The sequence below is a fragment of the Spea bombifrons genome, chromosome 3 (assembly GCF_027358695.1).
Source record: "Spea bombifrons isolate aSpeBom1 chromosome 3, aSpeBom1.2.pri, whole genome shotgun sequence".
Classification (NCBI taxonomy): domain Eukaryota; kingdom Metazoa; phylum Chordata; class Amphibia; order Anura; family Pelobatidae; genus Spea; species Spea bombifrons.
Genome location: NC_071089.1, coordinates 6,541,867 through 6,565,109, shown reverse-complemented (window position 1 = coordinate 6,565,109; position 23,243 = coordinate 6,541,867). Strand labels below are relative to the sequence as shown.

The 23,243-nt window shown below is 41.8% G+C and overlaps 1 protein-coding gene across 1 annotated transcript; it reads right to left on the bottom strand.

Moving 5' to 3' along the window:
* Positions 1-771: 771 nt before the first annotated feature.
* CAPN8 (calpain 8) lies at positions 772-21,861 on the bottom strand. The gene is made up of 20 exons (XM_053460093.1): positions 21,512-21,861; positions 17,855-17,924; positions 15,053-15,171; positions 14,337-14,470; positions 11,689-11,857; positions 10,960-11,043; positions 10,722-10,807; positions 10,041-10,115; positions 7,584-7,744; positions 7,319-7,494; positions 6,322-6,533; positions 5,180-5,216; positions 4,274-4,339; positions 4,058-4,115; positions 3,660-3,724; positions 2,974-3,042; positions 2,787-2,865; positions 2,341-2,457; positions 1,664-1,722; positions 772-982 (listed from the first exon to the last, which is right to left on the bottom strand). The coding sequence occupies exons 1-20, from the start codon at positions 21,746-21,748 to the stop codon at positions 959-961; spliced, it is 2,097 nt and encodes a 698-aa protein (XP_053316068.1). The 5' UTR covers positions 21,749-21,861; the 3' UTR covers positions 772-958.
* Between the last annotated feature and the right edge of the window lie 1,382 nt (positions 21,862-23,243).

The following is a 23,243-nucleotide window of genomic DNA, read 5'->3' as shown; positions in this document are numbered from 1 at the left end:
TGCTAATTTATAGTTATTTTTGGTTCTGCAACAGTGTGGATGGGACAAAGATTTAGACGCCTCCCATTGATTCAAATTATAGCCATCGCAATTTTATTGTATTTTATATAATCAGTAGATAAGGTAGCTTGTCCGACCTTAAGTTGGCTCTTCTGATCTTCTATAGGCCTATTTATTGTATAGCTTATACCACTTTCCTCTGAAGACCCACCAAGGTGAAACGCGTCGGGTTCTTTAACAAACTTGCAAAATTTGAATCGAAAGCACTGTAGCTTTTTTGTGTGCATGATACATTCCCATTCTAAATACATAGACTGTAATATGTACTTGCCCCCCCCCTCCTTTGCAAATATAACGGCCTCCACTCTTCTGGGAAGGATTTCCACAAGATTTTGGGGAGTTTCTGTGGGATTTTTTGCCCAATAACCCAGTAGAGCGTTTGTGAGGTCAGCCACTGATGTTGGACGTGACGCCCGGCTCACAATCTCCGTTCCGGTTCATCCCAAAGGTGTTCGATGGGGTTGAGGTCAGGGCTCTGTGCGGCCGGTCAAGTTCTTCCTCCCCAAACTCATCCAACCATGGCTTTAGGTTTGTTAGAAAGTTATCAGACCTCCCAACAATTCAAATGGCCAAAGAGCCATCTACATTCTCATTACGGAGCCCGGGGCAAACCTCTCGCAGTGTATCCCCCACCCGATATATATATAAACTCCAGAATATATGAACTGGTATAAAACAGGAAAGACACAAAATACAAAGAAAACACCTCACTTTCCAGTGTTTAATGAGCTAATCTTTATTATCGACTCAAAGACAAAAGAAAAGTGTTCGCTTATAAGGATACATATGGAAATAAGTATTTCATTAACATTAATAAGCACCAGAATGCCAGAAATAGCTTGATTCAGATTAAATACGTTAATATAATGAGCATATGATAAAAGTTCTCATCTTCTATTCAGGCCAAAGTAGTGCACAGCCACTGTGAGAGAGGGAAAAAGGCGTGTGAGAACAATGATTACAACCTCATTATCCTTAAAATAGTCACATTGTTATTATTATAAGCAGGGCCGGTCTGGGGGTGACTACGCGGTCCTGGCATTTTAAGGCCAGAGGTCGCCAAGTAATGTATATGTGGCCACCGGCTGGATACACATGCCCTCATGTTATGTCTTTTATATTCCCGCAATGTGGGTCTGCGCATATCCAGTCGGGGCTGTAGACATGGAGACCTATCGGCCACGGGCCCACCGGGCATTTGCCAGATGGCGAGTCCACTCCTGATTATATGAGGTTTTTCCACGATCTCCAGCATTGGGGTCCTACTGTCAGCCCTAGGCGTGTGTTGTAATGCGCTTCCTAGACTCTATATTGTTTTAGCAGGTTGCGCATGAGTCTCTGGAGGTCTATGTAGTACCGTCATAAAGTTATATTAAAGGGGAAGTCACTTTAAAATGTGCTAATGATGTTGCAAGTTTAGTATTCTGTCAGTTGTACATTTTACCTCTTCCCCTACAGTAATAGCAGCATGGAATCCGCTAGAGCTCTATAAAATAACATTTAATGTAAAAAATCATAGAATGCGCTCTCATTTCTAACATAACTTTCTACATGCCTGGGACTAGGAGGGTTACGATAATGAGCATTACACGGTTTGAAATACCTCTGGCAAAGTGAGATCGATGGCTCCTTTTTTATTCTTGTCCAACAGCTGAAACATTTCTGTAATTATTTAAAGAAAAAATAATAGAATTTAATATACGTGAATCAAGAGAGAAACGGCCATGATTCATTTTAATTGAACGTATGAACTCTGAAAAAGAGGCAGAGTGGGATTGTGAGAAGTGGGGTTATAAGAAGTATATGGCGTCTGATGATATAAGCTTTCTAAAGCCATAGTACCAAGACTAGTGTATGTGAAACAGCCTAAGGCATCCCCAGGGGCCCACGGGCCAACAACACACTCCATATACACTATTCAGTCCAACAGAAAGAAACATATAGAGATTCCAATAAAACAAAGCACAGAAAGGATCTAGGCACCGGGAAATGCTGCCTTACTTCCTTGAGACACTAAGCACCCGGTGGCTGTACGTGGAACTGCAGGTAAAGTATCCACAAAAAGCCCGAGGTGCCCTTTCTTTGCCTCTTAACTAACAGCTCCGGCACTCAAGCCCATCGTTAATGTTTGGGTCTGTACACAATTCAGGCTTCAGACTTAATAAAGGTTTATTTATTTGGCAAAAAAATAGGTCTGGTCTCCAGGCTGGATTGGCTTATATGTCGATAGGTGCACCACTGGCCATCATAACCATAAAAATGGCCAACAAATGATCTTACTGAAAAGCGTCTCCAGCCGCATCATGCATGCGATGAACCCATCGAAATTGATAGTCATGTCGCTGTCTGTGTAGCGCTGGGTGATGCTCTCCTGGATCTTGTTATTAAGCGTAAAACCTGAGTAATTAAAATGTTACAAAACAAATTATTTATGTGGTTTTAGATGTAATTCAACAATCCTAATGAGTCAAATTTTCACTAGTTCCACATTTGTGAAATACTTGTGAAGCCTAGCAACATAAACAAAGCATGAAGACCTATTTTAGAAGTCATTCTACTCCAAGTTGGGGCAACATGACGTCTTCACAAGAGACTTTTAGCCAACAACATCTTGGGCTTCAGAATATTTTCTGGCTGGACAGACAATGGCTCTAAACAATAAGCGATTCAGAGGAAGTAAATTATACAATTATTATTATAAAATACAACGAGAATATATTCTTCACCTGCTTCTTGTAAAGCTGCTCTCATTTCATAAGCATTCATGGTTCCCGATCGATCGGTGTCGACCTTCAGGTATATTTCCTAAAGCAGGAACACAAGAGATGTTACTCACTCTATGTACATCCGTCCATTAAAAGTTATTTTATATTAAGATCCATATAAAAAGTATCATTAATAATGTATAATGACCATGTATTTCTGGATCTTCATCCATAGAACTTTGAACTCCACAATACTTAATGTTCCAGTTCCATCCATCTGTCAGGTGTGACGTTAAGGGGGAACTTTTGTTGTTGTGTTTTTTTTTTTTATACAATTAAAGGTTACTTTATTATTATTTGAACGGTCTGGAGTGTTAAGAAAATAAACCTTAGCAGATCTATCATTTCATTATCTTCTCTGAAGGTTTAATAAATGAAAAACGATAATAAAATCTTGAAAAAAAATATTTTTCCGTTTCTAAGGCAGTGACCTATCATTGCCTGCTTTTGTGTCACGTGACTATTAAGCATTCCCTAAAAATGGTAAATTATGAAGATTATTACACTAATTATATTGATTATTATATTGATTATTGAAAACTATTGATTCAAATAAAGTCTTAATAATAATAATTAAATTCTGGAAGAATATGAAGAAAAGGAATCAATATAAATAATTTGTTTTTGTATTTTATATGTATTTATGTATGTAAATTTTATATGTATTTTTGTACGTTTATAAAAAAAAAATAAAAAAAGGAAAACTATTGATTATATTGAAACGTAATAATTTTCAATAGAATCAATAGTTTTTCTTCTTTTTTTTTTTTTTTGCTTTAGGTTCAAAATAAGACCAAGTTCATCGAAAAAAAAACATTTTCATTCAAAGGATACATCCAGCAGGGCGACCATCTCTCTGCACGTAGCCAGACTGAATCCACTCGACTTCAAATCAGTTCCTGCATCGTGTCAAAAAAAACAGCAATATTATTGGGGCATTTCTAGGGTAATCATGGCATTTTTTAACAAAGCCAGCTGTCCGTATAAACAATGACGTTGTGGGACTTATTTACTAAACCCTGAGCTGCGCATGGAATCATTTTCAGACCAAGTTCCAAAGTTTAAAGGAGGTAAATCTACACTAATCTTAACCCCTTAAGGACAATGGGCGTTCCCTAAACCCATTGAAAACAATGCATTTTGAGCCCGTACATGTACGGGCTTTGTCATTAAGGGGTTAATGTTAATATGTTTTGTTTTCAGTGGACGTATTTCATGTATGATCAACTTACTCTTGGAAAGAAGTCTGTTCAGAATGACTTGAATCTGCTTGGCATCAACTTCACCTTTCTGCAAGTACAAAGCAATCAGGACAGCTCACCAGTACCACAAATAAATCGAGACAGGGATTACTAGTACGCGGCTGGCCCAAACTAGCCCATTTTCTGGTAGAATCTTGTGTGTTGTAATTATTTAGCACTGTAAATATTACGCTCTCTCTCTCTCACCTCTCCTGCAATTTTATCAAAAATGTTCCTGAAGTCTTCGGTGACATCCTTCTCAGAAATTTGAGGCTGAAACGAATACAGATAGCATTGCGGAGTTCATTAAGGGTAGCACAAAATATCGTCCCATTTCCCCGCTTGCAGGCCATATTGCTTGCAGCCTGCTGTGGATTCAAAATGGCCGCCCCAATGGAGCGCACCTGTAAAAAGCTGACACACAAAATTTGTTTAGGTATCCATCGAGATTTGTAATCATTTTGAACCGAGGATGGAGGAGCCTATAGGCCAGGGGCGTCCAACCTGCGGCCCTCCAGCTGCTGCAGGACTACATCTCCCATAATGCTCTTTAATCTAAGGGGCTGGCTGAGGAGGATGCGAGATGTAGTCCGGTGAACAGCAAAGGTAGGATGGCAGGGTGCATGTGTAAGTATGTTAGTGTGTATGTGTGTGTTTAAGTGTGTTAGCACGGGTGTAAGCATGACTGTGTGCCTTTATGTGTTAGTGTGTATGTACATTAGTGTGTTAGTGTGTAAGTAAGTGTGCTGTGTGTGTAAGTATGATAGTATGATCACTTTGTGTGTCTGTGTGAGTATATAACTGTGTGTGTGAATATATTATTGTTTGTGTGCGTTGGTGTGTGTATGTCAGTATGTTAGTATGTTACTATGTATCTGTATTTTTTGTTACACCACTGCTAAGAGGCTGTGCCGTTTTACATCTTTGGCTCACTGGCATGTAATCAAAACATCTATCCTCTGCAAAAATCAATTGATGCGTTTTAACAAAAAAAAGCCAGTTTGTGAAATTCTTCATGTGCATTTAGATTTTGCCTTTGGCAAAGGCTGCCGGGCGTTGGATCATCGCCGCTTGACAACAAATAATTAGTTAAGAGCCATAAAAAATTGGTACCTCATATGGATTGGCTTTCACAACATCTCCAACTTCCCTGGAAGAAAAGAGACAATTCGTTATATGGAAGTCCTGCCTGTTTATTAAACAAATACCTATTTCTTATTTCTCACAAATATTATTCTCGCAAAGAGCTAAAAAAAAACCTAAATAGCTAAAAACATTCTATATTTACAGAGACTCCACCCTTCACAGATTTTATAGGGTAGAAGGTGCAAGAAAGTAAAACATAATTTTTAGTTATGGTTACCCCTTACAAAAAATTACTGCACTTTTTTCTGAAGTAATACTGCAGTTTTTTGGACATGAAAAAACTGCAATACTGCACATTTACTGCAGTATTACTGCACTTTTACTGCATTTTTTTTTATATATTGCAAACCTACAGTTGTACTTCAAAGTACTGCAGCTTTATTGCATTTGTACTTCCGTACAAAAATAACTGCAGTACAACTGCAGTACAGTGAAGTACAAATGCAGTAATACTGCAGTAAAAGTGCAGTATTGCAGTTTTTTCATGTCCAAAAAACTGCAGTATTAATTCAGAAAAACTGCAGATTTTTTGTAAGGGACCATATGATATCTAGAATATCTGACAAAAATGTGGGTAATGCCAGCGGTGTATACTGGTATCGGCCAGCTAGGCCAGCAGGTCTATGGAGATGGTAACCCCTCCGAAGCGTTGCCTGAGGAAGACAACATTATTGGGTGACTAGGTATCCCGGTGGGCCACCACTCAATGGGGTTGGTAGGGAGATAAGAGATCTCCCTTGTTACTGATCCATTTATAGTACGGGGGTTTGTGTTTAGCCAGAAGAGCCTCCATAGTATCTTCTCTGCTCAACATGTCCTCCTGAGGTGGATCTCCAGTTATGACATCATGTCCCAGCACTGGCAGCGCATGGAACAGGAGTCATGGTAGATGTTGAAGGCCAACTGGGATCACGTGCTTGGGTCAGGCCTAGGGCAACACACTACATAAATACCCCACAAGAAAATGAAACAGGCCATAGAGGATAAGGAAGACTTCACTACAAACATAGCTGGACCTAGTATGGCCGAAGTGTTCATGTCTTTTGCTTAGGGTTTAGAGTCAGCTTGGCTCAGGATACTGATTCGAACCGTTATTCAGAGATACCTACAGAGATTTAGCTTCTTTCTCCGAGAAGACGCGCAGGCAAAAGTCTCCGCTTTTAAAGGGTTCAAAAGTGGACGGCACAATCAAATAGTCCCCAACGGGCAACTTCAGCCGCTTGGACACCTCGCGCATGTTGACGAAGGTGTCAGATCGGGCTACAGATCGGTTCCTCTTGAAAAAATCCTTGCCCAGGTGGACATCAGTTTGATCCTGAAGCTAAATTCAACAGGACAGTGAATTAAACATAAGACATAATAAAATTCCAATGGATTCCAGCGATTAATATAAATATCTTCTTTTTGGAAGCCTTAACTAAACGCCTCAAATCCCATGCAATCCAACAATTTACATTTTGGAAAGACATAATAACGTTTTTTAAATTAGTATTTAAAAAACACAGCTATTAACCATTATATTACATTTTCTATAGAGAGGGTCGGCTGGTCAGTAACAAAAAATTCACTACTCAGCAATAAATAACAGCGTTGAAATTGAAAATCTATCATGAAGTCATTTAACCCCTTAATGACAAAGCCTGTACATGTACGGGCTCAAAATGCATTGTTTTCAATGGGTTTAGGGACCACCCATTGTCCTTAAGGGGTTAAGAATTCCATTACCATTCAACAATTCATGAAACCAAACAAACCCTCCTAAAAAAAACAAAGTTTTCTTCTTTGACCAACTGAACTGCTGGAAGCATGCATGCGCTTATCAACCAATCGTTACCTCTTTTGGAACCTGAAATAAAAAAAAGTATAAGAAATCTTTGTGTTAGTAATGGAATATCATATTTTATTCCCAATCAATGTTTGACGGTAGAAAAAAAATACATTTACAAGTGACTGTGTGGATTTTATTTGGGTCGATTACATTCTGCGTAGTAGGTCCTACCATCCCACCTCATGACCAGGAGTGAAAACTGGATTATAGACCTGTTTTAAAATAGGCTTCTTTTCTTTTTTTTAGCTTTGAATTTAACTTTGATTCATCGGACTCACCTCGTATATCACGAAGCCGATGGTGAGCAAGTCTTCTCCAATCTTTCTCTGCCTCCTGCGATTCTTCTGCATTAGACCCAAAACCATGGTGCAGCACGGCTCATGGGACTCGCCATCATGGTCATCATCGGGTTGCTCTAACTTAAGCCGGAACTGTGGGTTTGTCCAGAATGTTCCTATGTGTGCAATTGTAAGTATTAGTAACGAGCAACTTAACATATATATATACTATATTGAATTGTTGAGCTATGCTTTATAATGCTACCTGGGTAGTTCTGGCAGCCCCCGGCAGTAGACCCTCGCGTCCAGCTCCCGTTGTATAGGGTTATATTCCACTTGTGCTGTTCGTTGTTTGTCAGGGTGTCGGGGCTCAGGTTACAGATCTCCAGCCGAGAGTATTCTTTTACAAAGTCTGTGAAGGACATCCTGAAATATAAAATAAAATGTCAAATAAAATAAAATAATCGTTCCATATTTTCCCCACCAGTTTAATTGTCAGTTAAGACCAGGGCCGGCCTTTGGGGTGTGCGACCTGTGCGACCGCACAGGGCGCCACACTCCAGGGGGCGCCGCCGCGGGGTCCGCCGCCGCCGCCGCAGCGCGGTCCGACGCCCCTGCCGCCGCGGGGTCCGCCGCAGCGCGGTCCGACGCCCCTGCCGCCGCGGGGTCCGCTGCCGCCAGTATGGGGGCACCCGGCACCCCTCCAGAGACGGACAGTAATGTCCGCCGCTGGAGGAGCAGGCTCGCAAGGGAGCAGTATCGGAGGTCTTTAACAGACCTCCGATACCGCTCCCTTGTGATCCCCGCGGCAACAGCTGCTGTGCGCCGGGGTTTGCTGTTAGATCCCGGCGCACAGCAGTGAAGCCGCGCCCACCGGTCTCCGTGCCCTCTGACCCGGAAGAAGAGAAGACAGAAGAACTAAGAAGAAGAGCGAAGAGGAGGCAAAGAAACTGAAAGAGGAAAGGTAGGAAAGCATAGAGTGACAGTGAGAGTGGATTGGTGTATATGTGTGGTTTGGTATATATGTGTGGTTTGGTATATATGTGTGGTTTGGTATGTGTGTGGATTAGTATATATGTGTGGTTTGGTGTATATGTGTGGTTTGGTGTATATGTGTGGATTAGTATATATGTGTGGTTTGGTGTATATGTGTGGAGTGGTGTATATGTGTGGATTGGTGTATATGTGTGGATTGGTGTATACGTGTGTGGATTGGTGTATGTGTGTGTGGATTGGTATGCGTGTGGATTGGTGTATATGTGTGGATTGGTATATGTGTGGATTGGTGTATATGTGTGGATTGGTATGTGTGTGTGGATTGGTGTATATATGTGGATTGGTGTATATGTCTGGAGTGGATTGGTGTATATGTGTGGATTGGTGTATATGTGTGGATTGGTGTATGTGTGGATTGGTGTATGTGTGTGGATTGGTATATATGTGTGGATTGGTGTATATGTGTGGATTGGTGTATATGTGTGGATTGGTGTATGTGTGTGGATTGGTAAGTGTGTGAGAGTGATGGGTGTTATGCTGTACCATTTCCAATGTATTTTTCATTATATAATTATGCTCTAAAGTACATCATAACTCCCATCACTCTATACTGTTCCATACAGTGGCAGAGCTGGGAGGCAGAGGCCTTGCACCCTCACCGCAGGACTTCTGAACGGTAAGTGAACTTCAAAGAGGGAGAGGGTAGATAGTTAGGAGGGGGTAGATAGGGAGAATGGAGTGAGACGGGGTACATAGGGCAATCATACTCCTATCATGCCAAGTAGTCTATGAGTACATCCTGGAATCTGCGGGCATGATAAGAATGTGATTGCTGTTAATCATATATATATATATATATATATATATAAATATTGTTATTTAATTGTTTTGTTATGTGTTATGGTGTGTGTGGGGGGGTCATATTCCGTTTCGGCCAGGTAAATGCTGCACTTTTGGTTTCAGTCCAGAATTCGTTTCGGTGCATCCCTACTACTAAGCCAGACAATGAAGTGGTAGGCCTACACCACATCAATGTTTGGCGTAGTATATAGTGATTGGGGTTTTGTTACAAGTTTTGATTCCTTTCTTTTTTTGGGATGGGGGGGCGCCAGACGAGTAGTACGCACAGGGCGCCAGAACACCTAAGGCCGGCTCTGGTTAAGACGATAAGACTATTTTGCAGAATTTCTACAAAGAATGTTTCGAGTGGGACATCAGAAGGAAAGAGCTATAATCAGGGCCGGCCCTATAATGGGGCAGACTGGGGCAATTGCCCCAGGCGGCACTTTAGAAGGGGCGGCACTTTTTTTTTTTTTTTTAAGCGGAGGAGAGAGGGGCGCCGAGTGGTTTTCGCTTACCCGCTCGGTGCCCCTCTCTCTCTCTCCTCTGCGGCGAGTCTCCATGTTCGGTCCCGGTGCCGGCTTGTAATGCAGAGCGCCGGAAGTGACGTCAATTTCCGGCGCTCAGCATTACAAGCCGTCACCGTGGCAGAGCAGGGAGACTCGCCGCAGGACTGTTTAAAGGTAAGTACCGTGGGGGGGATCGTAGATTATGGCTTCGGCGAAGTTTAAAATGAGGCGCCCCCCCAGCGTCGGCGGGGGGGGGCGTTTTAAACTTCGCCCCAGGCGGCGTTAAGTCTTCGGCCGGCCCTGGCTATAATCCTTAACTGCAATCACTGAAGATTTAAAGAGACAGTACATTTCGGGGGAAAATATTAAATACTCACCAAAATTCCCCATCCTCTGACTGTTTGTCAAGATCTGCTTTCACTTTGGGATCAACATAATTCCATTCCAGAGCCCTAACAAATACAGCAATAATACATTTTAACGTGTGTCTACCCAACACAGCTCTTCACATCAGTGGTGTCTCTACCCCCTACCCCACGGGCATGTCCCGGTTTCCTCGAGGCTCACCCTGTCTCTTATCAGACCCTCCGTAGTCTTGGGGTGCCAAATACATGTCAAAATGAACTAAACACTAAAGAGACCAAGGTACCATTTTGCTGTAGCTACAACCACACAATGTATCAGAAGCTAAGATATAAGCTTACCAAAAAGTGAAACGCGTGGGCTAGTTCATTAAAAGCTGTTATGACTATATGCATTAAGACACATGATCACGTGGATGATAGTCATCACATCATCTACATTTCTTTTTTTTGGAGAAATTATATATTATATACATTAGATCTATTATTTACAGGTCATCTACATCTTCCTATTTTAATATGTGTTAAATGTCCGGTCATTTTAATAGTGCCCAAGGTGCTGTTTTTGGATCTGGAATCAGCCCCAAAACAGGGGTTTCTATATGATTCTACACCTTTCTCACAAATAAGAAATCACAGTAAAAAGCAGATTTTATAAAAGGCAGGCAATGAAAAATTTAAAGAATAAAAACTCACTCATCGCTCCAAGGGCCATCCCACTCAACTTCTCCCCAGGGGTTCCTCACCCTTATTAATTTCTCTTTATTGCCTCGGTAGAGCACCTGAAAGTGTACGAAACACAATAATTCACTGCGGTAGGGCGGCATGCACGGTGAAGATGTACCCCTCTGTACATGACTCCCCTGTTTAATGACGGATATGTGTCTGCTGGGCTGTGCTGGAGACTTTACTACATTAACAAAATCCCGTTTACCTCTTCAGCTCCGGTTACCGAGTAGGCATGTCCCTTCACCAGCTTTCGGCTTGTGATGGCTTCTGTGTCATAGGCATTGGTAATCTATGTGAAGTAGAAAAAAACATTTCTTTTATTACAATAACATAACAATAAACATCCGGTGGATTCCTAATTAATTCTATTACCTCAACAACCCCCCCCCCCAAAAAAAAAACAACCTTACTGTGCTTATAATTACTTAAAGGTGGTTGGAAAGCCAACATTTTTTATCTGTGAAGAGCCTCAGCTGCCTTCTTCATTTATGCCACAAGAGGGCGCCACATAATGACAGATTGTACTTAGAAAGCACATCTTATTGTTACTTTGTTACCAAGCTGTGACCAGGGAATAATATTTATTTATTACATTATATATAAATATAATACACTTATTATAATATTAAAGAAACAATACATTGAAGAATGAATAAAGAATGGTCTTGTCTCCCTTTCTTTTCCTCTTCAGTACAGCACTTAGAATATAATATAATAATATAAATAAATATATAGATATATAGATATAAGAATATCGACACTAAAGTTCTTAATTGTTATTAAAAGTTCTAGTACTTGGTTGAGAAGCGCTGTCATTTCTATATGAAAGTAAAACATAGGAAGTTTTAGGCAATGAATCTAGTGAAGCTAAAAGCGGTATAGATGGCAGTTATACGAGTCGGCGTGATTGTAAATTCAGATTAGTGAAACTCACATCAATTGAGCATCCAAGGAGGGATTCTGCTTTCAGGGCTTTTTGAATAATATCATACAAGTCAGCCGGGGCTTTTGTTAATTCATACAATTCCGAGATCCCTCCAGTAAAGTCCTCAAACCCTTCTATGGTTGTACCACCAGTCAGGGCTTCGTAGGATCCATTAAGCCTTTGGATCAAAGCGCAGACCAATGAGATAAAAGAAAAACATCAATACAACATTGCAATTCTTACATTACGTATTACGTTTATGTCAATAATTAGTAGATTCATGTAAAGCAACTACTAGCTGTAAATGTATCCTGGTTCTTGGATGTAGTGAGAAACATTTCCATATACATATACATATATAATGCAACTCTTTCAGTCTATTAGAATCATTGCTTACATTCAGGGGCGTAACTAGACCCCTCAGGGCCCGGGTGCGAGAATCTGTTAAGGGCCCCCCACCCCCCCAAAAAAACATGATTTTTACCCAACAATTTTTTTTCAACAAATTCAATTTACATATTGAATAATTTCTGTAAAAAAATCAAAGAAAAAGGGGCGCATGTTCAAAGGGCATAATCAAAGAAAAAGGGGCGCATGTACATAGGGCCCTTTTTGTACATGCGCCCCTTTTTCTTTGAATACATAAATAATCTTTCCACCAAAACAGCCTGACTGTGGCATTTTTGCCACCAAAACAGCCCGCCTGTGGCATCTTTGCCACCAAAACACCCCGCCTGTGGCATCTTTGGCCCCATAACAGCCCGCCTGTGGCATCTTTGGCCCCATAACAGCCCTCCTGTGGCATCTTTGCCACCATAACAGCCCTCCTGTGGCATCTTTGGCCCCATAACAGCCCGCCTGTGGCATCTTTGGCCCCATAACAGCCCGCCTGTGGCATCTTTGCCACCATAACAGCCCTCCTGTGGCATCTTTGCCACCATAACAGCCCTCCTGTGGCATCTTTGCCACCATAACAGCCCGCCTGTGGCATCTTTGGCCCCATAACAGCCCGCCTGTGGCATCTTTGGCCCCATAACAGCCCACCTGTGGCATCTTTGCCACCATAACAGCCCTCCTGTGGCATCTTTGGCCCCATAACAGCCCGCCTTTGGCATCTTTGGCCCCATAACAGCCCGCCTTTGGCATCTTTGGCCCCATAACAGCCCTCCTGTGGCATCTTTGCCACCAAAACAGCCCGTCTGTGGCATCTTTGCCACCAAAACAGCCCGCCTGTGGCATCTTCGGCCCCATAACAGCCCGCCTGTGGCATCTTTGGCCCCATAACAGCCCGCCTGTGGCATCTTTGGCCCCATAACAGCCCGCCTGTGGCATCTTTGCCACCATAACAGCCCTCCTGTGGCATCTTTGCCACCATAACAGCCCTCCTGTGGCATCTTTGCCACCATAACAGCCCTCCTGTGGCATCTTTGGCCCCATAACGGCCCGCCTGTGGGATCTTTGGCCCCATAACAGCCCGCCTGTGGCATCTTTGCCACCATAACAGCCCTCCTGTGGCATTTTTGGCCCCAAAACAGCCCTCCTGTGGCATCTTTCCACCAAAACAGCCTGACTGTGGTATCTTTGCCCCCCCCTTACACATCCATGCTCTCTCACACACACACACACACATATATATTAATTCACAAATATTTACTCACTAATTCACAGATAATCCATTCAATCATTCAGATATTCATACATTGATACTCATTAATTCCCTCATTCAGATACTCATTTACATATACTCATTCACAAACATTCATTCACTCACTCCTTCACAGATATTCATTAATTCTCTCACTCAATCTCAAATACTCCTTCATGCAGCCTCCCCTTACCTGAACAACCGAAGATGTAAAAAGTATGTGCCGCTCGGCGCTCGCAGACTAACTTGTTCAGTGCATAGGGGGAAGCAGATGCGCAGCAGGGTCATGTGACGTACGTCACGTACGTCACGTGACTGTTGGATTCCTGCGTCCCCCGGCATCCTCGTCTGCCAGTAAGTAGCGCCCCCCCGCGGAATTAATCGTGGGGGTTGCCCGGGCCCCCTAGAGTGGCGGGCCCGGTAGCAGCTGCTGCAGGGTTAAGGGGCAAGTGCCCCTTTTGCCCTGAGTTATAGACGGCCGTAGAGGCCGCATAGGCCCAGTCAGTCCGGTCCTGACTGGGCCTATGCGGCCTCTACGGCCGTCTATAACTCATAGACCTTGGGGCCCCTTGCCGCCGGGGCCCGATTTCGGGCGGCCCCTTGGCTTGGGCCCCCCTGCCACCGGGGCCCGGTCGCAGTCGCGACCCCTGCGACCCCGGTAGTTCCGCCACTGCTTACATTAGTAATGCTAAGGAAAAAATGGAACATGACTCCCGTCAAATCCATTGTCCATGTCTTGTTATAGAAAAATCAGTCAGAGAGTCTACTAGGTCGGCATGAAGATACCGCATGGGACTGTGATGTTGTAGAACGTTTGTTCTAGTATTCAGGTGAAGTGCAGTCTAGGTAGAGTCTACCTCGCATCGCAGTCCTCATGCTAATAGCCGGAGGCCCTCAACAACCAGCGTCTGCCGGAACCCTCTGTCACGGCCCAAATTCCCCGCAGAAGGTTTATCAGTCCCCCGTGAAATGTCCTCACCACAGGTCGTATAGAGATGATGAAGAAACTTACTTGGCGTATGCCTTTTCCAGAAGGGCGCTCCAGAACTCGTCCCCCTCCGCCGAATGCACAAACACCAGGTTTCCATTTTTGGTGGGGAGCCGGTCATCGACCACTACATCGACCCACTCTCCATACTGCCAGAACTGAGAGAAAAAATGCGTACGGACATATTTTAATCTAAAAGGTGTATCAGTCCCATGGTGGTTTCAACCTGAATCTATTACAGGTACTGAGAAAAAGTAAATGTCCATTAATTCTAGACCCATATGACCTAAGATTCAGCAAAGTATAGGCTTCTCAAGGCTTTGTGGATTCCGGATACATCAAGCATTTAAAAATAAATTAACCTCCCCCCTTCAAATGACCCAATTGTTATATATCGTATACCCCCCCCCAAAAAAAAACTATTACTACTTCCTCCCGTGATAAAGAAAACATGATGCATTTTGAGTATGCGTCAGTATTCCAGTGTGTTGAGAAGCCAAATGTCATCAGGATGGGGGAACCATTTTTCTGTTGCACGTTTTACTTCCTGTTATCTCTCACAGCAATCTCAGGAAGTGCAGTCAGTTTCAATAGATTGTTTTTTACCTTTCAGTCATCTACTTTTTTATTACATGCCCAGACTTCAGATTGTCTGCACAATTGTTTCTCCTCCTGCCTCGTGGTGGGATTTTAGTTCAAATTCCTAAGAAATCGTTCAAGTTCACAGTTTGGAGAATTACCTGGAAGTGGAAGATTCCTGCATAGTTCTTTTCAAAGCTTTGATCCTCTGGGACAACCTGCGCTAAGATGTTTTGATCCAATGTCAGTGAAGCGATGGCGGCCAACAGCCAGCAATCCCCTTTACAAAAGAAGACAAAGGAGAAGAATTCAGACAGGGAGTGGGGGGGGGCGTTTCGGTCTAAATGAACGGGGTCTGGGGGGATAAAGCACCCCTAGTCGAGTTCAGCAGCTCCCCTAAAAATAGCAGCGTGAGCAAATGTCTAGTGTGCTAGCGTGCAAAAAAAAAACACATAATAGGACTTTTCTGCAATGTTTTGTTTTAAAGATTGTTGCTAAGCGACATATGTTGAGAATAAATGTATATAATAATGTATTAGATCAGAAAGTTTCAGGTTGCACGGGAAAGTATAAGGTCTTTCTGGTAGATCCAGGTTCTAAATATATATATATTGGTCGCTTTACAATGGACACAATGGCTTTCGACACTTTCATGACTCTGCCAAGGCCGCATCCATTAAAAGTCTGAAAAAAATTGAGCACCGGATCCCGTAACTGTAAAAATCTAAAACGGGATACGGCTCGCAGTCTCTGGGTTCCCTATAAAGAGGGAGCTGGCACAATGACGCCATAAATCAGCCACGGTATTCGCTATCCCTGCCGCAGGCGGCGTCACGAACATCCTCCGCGTTTCTCGCAATCCTTAAATGATAGACTTTCAAGTCAGATAAAAACATAGGGTTCTGTTTGAAGGACGTGGTACCGGTTTGGGATTAAGAAGTGGTACCAGCCTCCTGAGATTTTTAGGAATCCTATTATCCTGGTTTCCTAGGATTACTCAAAAAAAAAAAAAACAGAAAGTTTTGTGAAGGAGAGGACAGCTTCTCTTAAACTGTAATAGATCCGCTCAAAAAATAGCCTGCAGCTTGAAGCGTGATCAGGAGGAATCTATAATACTCGCTATGTGCTTGTGTTTATAGTTAAGCGGCACTATTTTTTACTTTATGATGGGAATACTTGAGAAGATAGGAGTTTTGAACATGAGGTCACCGAAACCCCGTAAAATATTAACCCATCGGTCACTGAATCATCTCGACTATAAACAGCTGCCGCTTTAAATAGAGACCAAACAACCTAATAAACACTGTAAGAATGTATTCACTAAACCTCTGTTCAAATAAAATTGATATATGTATATATATATATATATTTATATATATATATATACATTACTACTTATAGCTCCAAAATATCCCTGCTTGGGAAGACGTCCCTCTTTGTGACCCAAATCCTTTCTTCCTCCCCCTGATCGTCCTTCTGTTCTAGGATCTTAGAATGTTTGCTGGCTTAATAAAATTGTATAAATAAAATTAATTAATCATAAGCACAGAGGTGGTGGAACTACAACTTGAAATTTAACAGGCTTTGAAATGCTGAGCATCATGGGAGACGTAGTTCCAAAACATCTGCTTAGCTCTGTCAGCAGAGATATAAGGAACCTATTCTGGACTTCATTCATTTAGTGCATATGAAGGGCAGCCATGTTTATTTTTCTCAATGCAGTAACCATAGAAACCCTGCTGTTTCCTGCCTTTCCTCCAACGCAGCCTTGGACATCCTGCGGTTCCTGGAGCAGCAAAGGGGAGGGGCTTAGACCGGGAAAATGGAGGATTTCAATTTACTTAGTGAATTCATTGACATGATCTTTCTTTGATTTGCATGATTGTTCTGTTTTAGCGGCACTATGCAGTACACTAATCACCTTGTAAGAATCAGAGTCAAACAATGTCTTGAAATTTTGCCTAAGGTTACACCCAGATTCAACAAAACGAGAGTATCTCCACCTCTCTCCGCACTGTTTGGATTATGATTGTAATTTTATGCCTCTCTCGAACTCTAAGCCATTCGTTTACAGCCTATAAATCCTCCAGAAAACTGAAATTGGGAGGAAACCACTCGAAATTAGACCAGACTGCCCCTTATGGGACCAACAAAAACAACCAGTTTTAAAAGGCACAGTTAATGCTCCCAAACCAAATTAAAACTGGGATGACATTTCAGGAAATACACAAACCACGAACCGGCGATGGTGGGATATTCACAGAAAAAAAAAACGACATTTCCATTCTCACTAGATGGATGCCGAAGGGGCCAGGGGCCACTGGACAAATTACAGGTTAATAAAGCCCTACTATATGATAGGTAAGGAATCAGAAGTCTGAACGGAACAAGTATACCTACATTTACCCTGGGTTATGTCATTTACTATTAGTTTCATTTTAATTTGGTTAAATTAGTGTAAAATTAGTTTAATGCAGTAGAACACTCATATACATTAAAAGGACTCGCCAGCCATTGTGTGTACGTTAATGTATATGATAGCTGGGAGATCCTTTTAAATCTCCATGATGTCCCCTTGTGTTCTAGAACCGTAGAGTAGATACCGGTAGGTCGTAAGGTGAAATCTGTCTGACACCATATCTATGCATCCATTATTACATGTTGCGGGGTGTTAGCATGATGTGTCGGTTCATTCGATAACGTGTTTCCATAGCAGACCAGATAAAGATAGAATGCCTGGCAACCCGACAGGCCGCAGGGTTTAAAACATGGAAATGTGTTTGCTTTTGATCCATTCTGAGGTTGGTTTTAGATACAGGATCTTTCATTACCTTGTGCTGAAAGGAGCTGTCCCACCGGCTAAAGCATTGCCCGTTCTTTCTTTTCGTTATTCCATTTTGCTTAAAATAATGGAATCACCCCGGTTCTGTATAATATTTTTCTGCGATCATATGTTTACTCACCAAGGGCTCCTTGTCGTATGTCAGCACGGGTCGCTCCGTCGACGATGAAGTGCGGTTTGGGGCAAATTTCCTGTAACCGACATGTGAATAAATCTATATGAGTGTATGGTAAATGTACTATACAATATTATTTCATTAACCGATTTTCTGGTGGTTTTTAGCTTCGCTTACTCTTTGTCGGATTATTGCCCCCTTGGTGACCCTTAAAGCCCCCAGTGCCCCCCCGTGCCATATAATCCAACAATGTAAGAGCATGCGTAGGGTTAATGTATTATGATATGTGAGAGGTGAATAAAAGAGAAAATAGCAGAAAACATAAGAAATCCTTCATGTGGGGAGCCTGACGGGGAATCCAATACAGAACGTTCCCCATGAGCAGCCGCAAAAATATACATACACCGACCGTCCCTTATATATATATATATCGTGGGCCAGCACCGAATTGTACAAATATTTTTGGTTCCCCCGTCCACTATTCTTATTATTCATTTTTATTTTATTTTATTTTAAAGAAATAAAAAATTAAGCACGAATGTCTCCCAAAACAAAGTTTCGATTGGGACGGGTATATAGAGCTTTATGGATGTAGGAAATTCAAAGGAAAGATAGCCTTTTCTCATCTGTGACATCATCAGTCCGATCTCATGCGCAAATAATGACGCACGGCAGAGTAATTCATTTGAATGCACGCTCAGCTGATAGCAGGTTAGAGACAGGTGTTGAGTAGTTACAACAATTGTGTTTTGAAGGCAGAGTACAGTAAAAAATGAAATATTTATATATATTTGGTCTTATGGAGAGCATTTATTCTGTTTTCTAAAATATTTAATGGATAATGGATTTGATCAGTTATTATTAATTATACATGGTTCCTCCACCTTCTCCATACTTGATCTTGTGAGAGACCACGCTTGATAGGACAACCTGTACCAAAATGGTCCCTATCATTAAGGCGAATGCTGGAGAGCCATGGGGGGGTCTACATTATAACTATACGTGTCACAATAGTTTCTGGACTGGATGGCCCTAGGCACATGCCTATAACTCCTAATGTGTAATCCATTCCTGCCTCCATTTCTGCTGCCTTAGGGCAGGTCTTGGGCAATAACAATGGGTATTTTAGTATAAAGTACTCGATTCTGAGCTGATCCCAAGTACCCCGATGGGATGGATCACTATGGTTTGTGGCTGCTCTAGGTGTTTTGGGGTCTCTATATCGCCATGGCACCTAGTTTTTCAGCCCAACAATGGTTGTCCAGAAAGACCACCTACTCCTAAGGCATCGCTTCACTTTAATCTCTGGAACTATTTTTAATTATTTATTTAGTTATTTTTAAATTCTAAAAGTGTTGCTTTATAGACAGAACAATCTCATCTCCATGTTGTGAAAGATTTCTAGCAAACTTACATTTCATTTTAGGATAAAGTTTGCAAACTGTGTGTAAACGTAGAGGTATGTAAACCACCAACGGGACTCATGACGTTTAACCCAATCAGAGAATCTGCGTGTATCTTTCTTACAGGCAGGGGAATGAACACCAGACAAGGGCATTATCATCCGTATCTACCCTGTGCCTTTGGCTAACACAATGTAAGGGTATTTCTGGCTCTGTGAAAGCGATGGATCATGCCGTCCAGGTTGAGTTAGTAGACAGGCAGAATGAATGAAATTTGAGAAGGCAACGTGCAGAATGAGACATCGAATGGAATGAACAAGTTACAAGTGACAGGTGGCATGAGAAACTCTAATTATTTGAAACTGAGTAAAGTGCCCCTGTGGAGAGTAACAGTAAACCATAATCAGGCAGAGACAGCTAAAAACCAATAAAAAGAAAGCTGACGAGAAGGAAGAATGAGAGTTTAGCATCACGACTACCTGATTTCACTGCGCAGAATGAGAAGCCAACTCCAGTGACCATCTCCGGCAATAAGAGCTGACTTGGCCCCGTATAATGCATGGTTACATCAGTGAAATCACTCATGAAGTCTCTCCATATAAATCATACATTATACAGGGCAACCTCATCCCTTACTACAGCAGAAGCCTCCTGGGGTCGGTTCTTTCTGATGTAAAGACGGCTGACATATTTTTAGCTCTCCTGCAAAGCCTTGGGAGTCTTCCTACCTTTTGTAAGCCATACATTAAATGTGCTTTTTAAGAAACTGGACATTCTGGTTCACATCCCTCGTACGTCTTCAGTGCAGAGGGATCCAGTACTTGGGCAGCTGTCACACCAACACACTGCAAGTTTATTGCTGCCATACACCTTTATTCACTAAAATAATTTTTTAATTAATCTTATTATTGTAAGCTTACCTAATATATATATATATATATATATATATATATAAATATTAATTTTTTTTATTGTGTTTAAAATATGGTGTTCTACCTATGTTGCTGACTTTAACACTTTTACCACTAAATCCACCATTAGATAGAATGACCGAAACCTTCCTAATCAAGTAAAATTTTACAGTTAATTATTATTAATTTTGCTGGAAACACGTATTAGTCATGTGATGTTAAAGAAGCCACTGATGTCATAGAAAGTGAAAAAAGTTTCTTAAATGTTTCTCTGTTAAGAATACAATGGGAGGTTTATTGGCTTAATACTAGAGAGCACTTTACACTGCGATTGATGAGCTGCTGTTCAGTAACGCTAATTTACTGTATTTTTGTGTTTATTTTTGACAATGTCAAGTTTTAACGTAATCTGTGTTATTTCAATATAAAAAAGCATGTGTGCAATGTATCAATATAAAGTCCAATTAGTTTAATCAACTTTGGCGGTGATGAAGGGATTTAACAAAGCACAAGAGGGAAGTTTATTTCAAAGAACAAGAGGCCATTATTTAAAGCTAGAAGATCTGAGGCTTAAATGCAAGGTAAGGAAGTTTACTTTACTGAGAGGGTGGTAGACAAGTGGAACAGCCTCCCAACAGAAGTGGTAGTGAACAAACTATAAATGTATAACTAATTGCATTTCTATGTGTTAAGTGGCTCTCAAAAGTCAAATAGTTGCTATAAAAGGCTACTTGTTGTTAGTTTTTGTGTCTAATAAAGTATAGATACTCTTTGTGTCTGTATCATAACCTATATACATGTGTACCAATAGATAAAGAGATAGATAGATGGATAGATAGAGAGATAGATGGATAGAGAGATGATAGATAGATTGATTGGATAGATAGATAGATAGATAGATAGATAGATAGATAGATAGATAGATAGATAGATAGATAGATAGATAGATAGATAGATAGATAGATAGATAGATAATATGGATGGATGGATAGATAATAGATTATATAATAGATAGATGGATAGATAGATTGGATAGATGGATAAACAGATGGATAGATAATAGATAGATTATATGATAGATAGATAGATAGATAGATAGATAAGATAGATAGATAGATAGATAGATAGATAGATAGATAGATAGATAGATAGATGATAAATAGATAGATAATATGGATGGATGGTGAGATGGGTAGATAATAGATAGATTATATAATAGACAGATATAGAGAAATCCATATAAATAAATATATTTGTAAAATGTGATCTTTTTGGACCGTTGTCTGGCCGATAAACATAAAAATAAATCACAATCTTCTTCTCAAAGCTCTGTCTTTCTTAAGTCTTACCGAGGGTCTCTTCCAGACGATTCCTTGGGATTTGGGGGACTTTGGTCCTAGATCGTTGAAACCCAAGGCAGATGGGCACGCTGGGAACTCTTCATCTTTGAACAGGGCGCCTGACGCCAGGCACTGGGCTCTCAGCTTTTCGTAATCCTGGTTGAGATATTTCACCGGGTTTTTATTGGTACCTTGGCCATCGGCTAACGATCTGTCTTTGGCGACTCTGGCAGCAGCTCCTGACATACTGAATGCTTTCTGAATGCTTCTCTGGACGACGCTGGGACTGAGTTGTAAATTGTTGGAAGGACAGGTGTATTTATATGTAAGGAGCAAGATGTAAAACAGCCTTAGGAGGCTTTCCTGGTGAAGGGGAGGAGATCACAAATCTGAGAGCTTAATCATGCCAGTGCAAATATGTACACAAGGAGCACTGGGAGGAAAGGTAGCACACGGGATACGGCAGAGCGACAGATACACGGCTGGAACGCCCAACCTAGCAGGATATTCTCCATGACAATTATATAATATACATTTCAAAAAACATTGTTATACGTAATAACGTTATAATAGTGTTATAATAATAATAATATCTTCCTACTTAGCATAACCTCCAGCGCTGTATACAGTAATATAACCCCTAGTGCTGTATACAGTAATATAACCCCCAGCGCTGTATACAGTAATAACCCCCAGCGCTGTATACAGTAATATAACCCCCAGCGCTGTATACAGTAATATAACCCCCCAGCGCTGTATACAGTAATATAACCCCCCAGCGCTGTATACAGTAATACAACCCCCAGCACTGTATACAGTAATATAACCCCCAGCGCTGTATACAGTAATATAACCCCCCAGCACTGTATACAGTAATATAACCCCAGTCCTGTATACATCAATAACCCCCAGCGCTGTATACAGTAATATAACCCCCCAGCACTGTATACAGTAATATAACCCCAGTCCTGTATACATCAATAACCCCCAGCGCTGTATACAGTAATATAACCCCAGCGCTGTATACAGTAATATAACCCCAGCGCTGTATACACTAATATAACCCCAGCGCTGTATACAGTAATATAACCCCCACTGCTGTATACAATAATATAACCCCCAGCACTGTATACAGTAATATAACCCCCCAGCGCTGTATACAGTAATATAACCCCCAGCGCTGTATACAGTAATATAACCCCCCAGCGCTGTATACAGTAATATAACCCCCAGCACTGTATACAGTAATATAACCCCCAGCGCTGTATACAGTAATATACCCCCAGCACTGTATACAGTAATATAACCCCCAGCACTGTATACAGTAATATAACCCCCCAGCGCTGTATACAGTAATAACCCCCAGCGCTGTATACAGTAATATAACCCCCACGCTGTATACAGTAATATAACCCCCAGCGCTGTATACAGTAATATAACCCCCAGCGCTGTATACAGTAATATAACCCCCAGCACTGTATACAGTAATATAACCCCCAGCGCTGTATACAGTAATATAACCCCCAGCACTTTATACAGTAATATAACCAGGGCCGGCCTTTGGGGTGTGCGACCTGTGCGACCGCACAGGGCGCCACACTCCAGGGGGCGCCGCCGCGGGGTCCGCCGCCGCAGCGCGGTCCGACGCCACTGCCGCAGCGCGGTCCGACGCCCCTGCCGCCGCGGGGTCCGCTGCCGCCAGTATGGGGGCACCCGGCACCCCTCCAGAGACGGACAGTAA

Coding starts and splice junctions, on each gene's coding strand:
- CAPN8 (XM_053460093.1), bottom strand. CDS start 21,748: ATGTCAGGAGCTGCTGCCAGAGTCGCCAAAGACAGATCGTTAGCCGAT. Junction 7,495..7,583: donor GGGCTGCCAGAACTACCCAG/GTAGCATTATAA, acceptor TTGCACACATAG/GAACATTCTGGACAAACCCA. Junction 1,723..2,340: donor GCGGCTGGAGACGCTTTTCA/GTAAGATCATTT, acceptor AAATAATTACAG/AAATGTTTCAGCTGTTGGAC.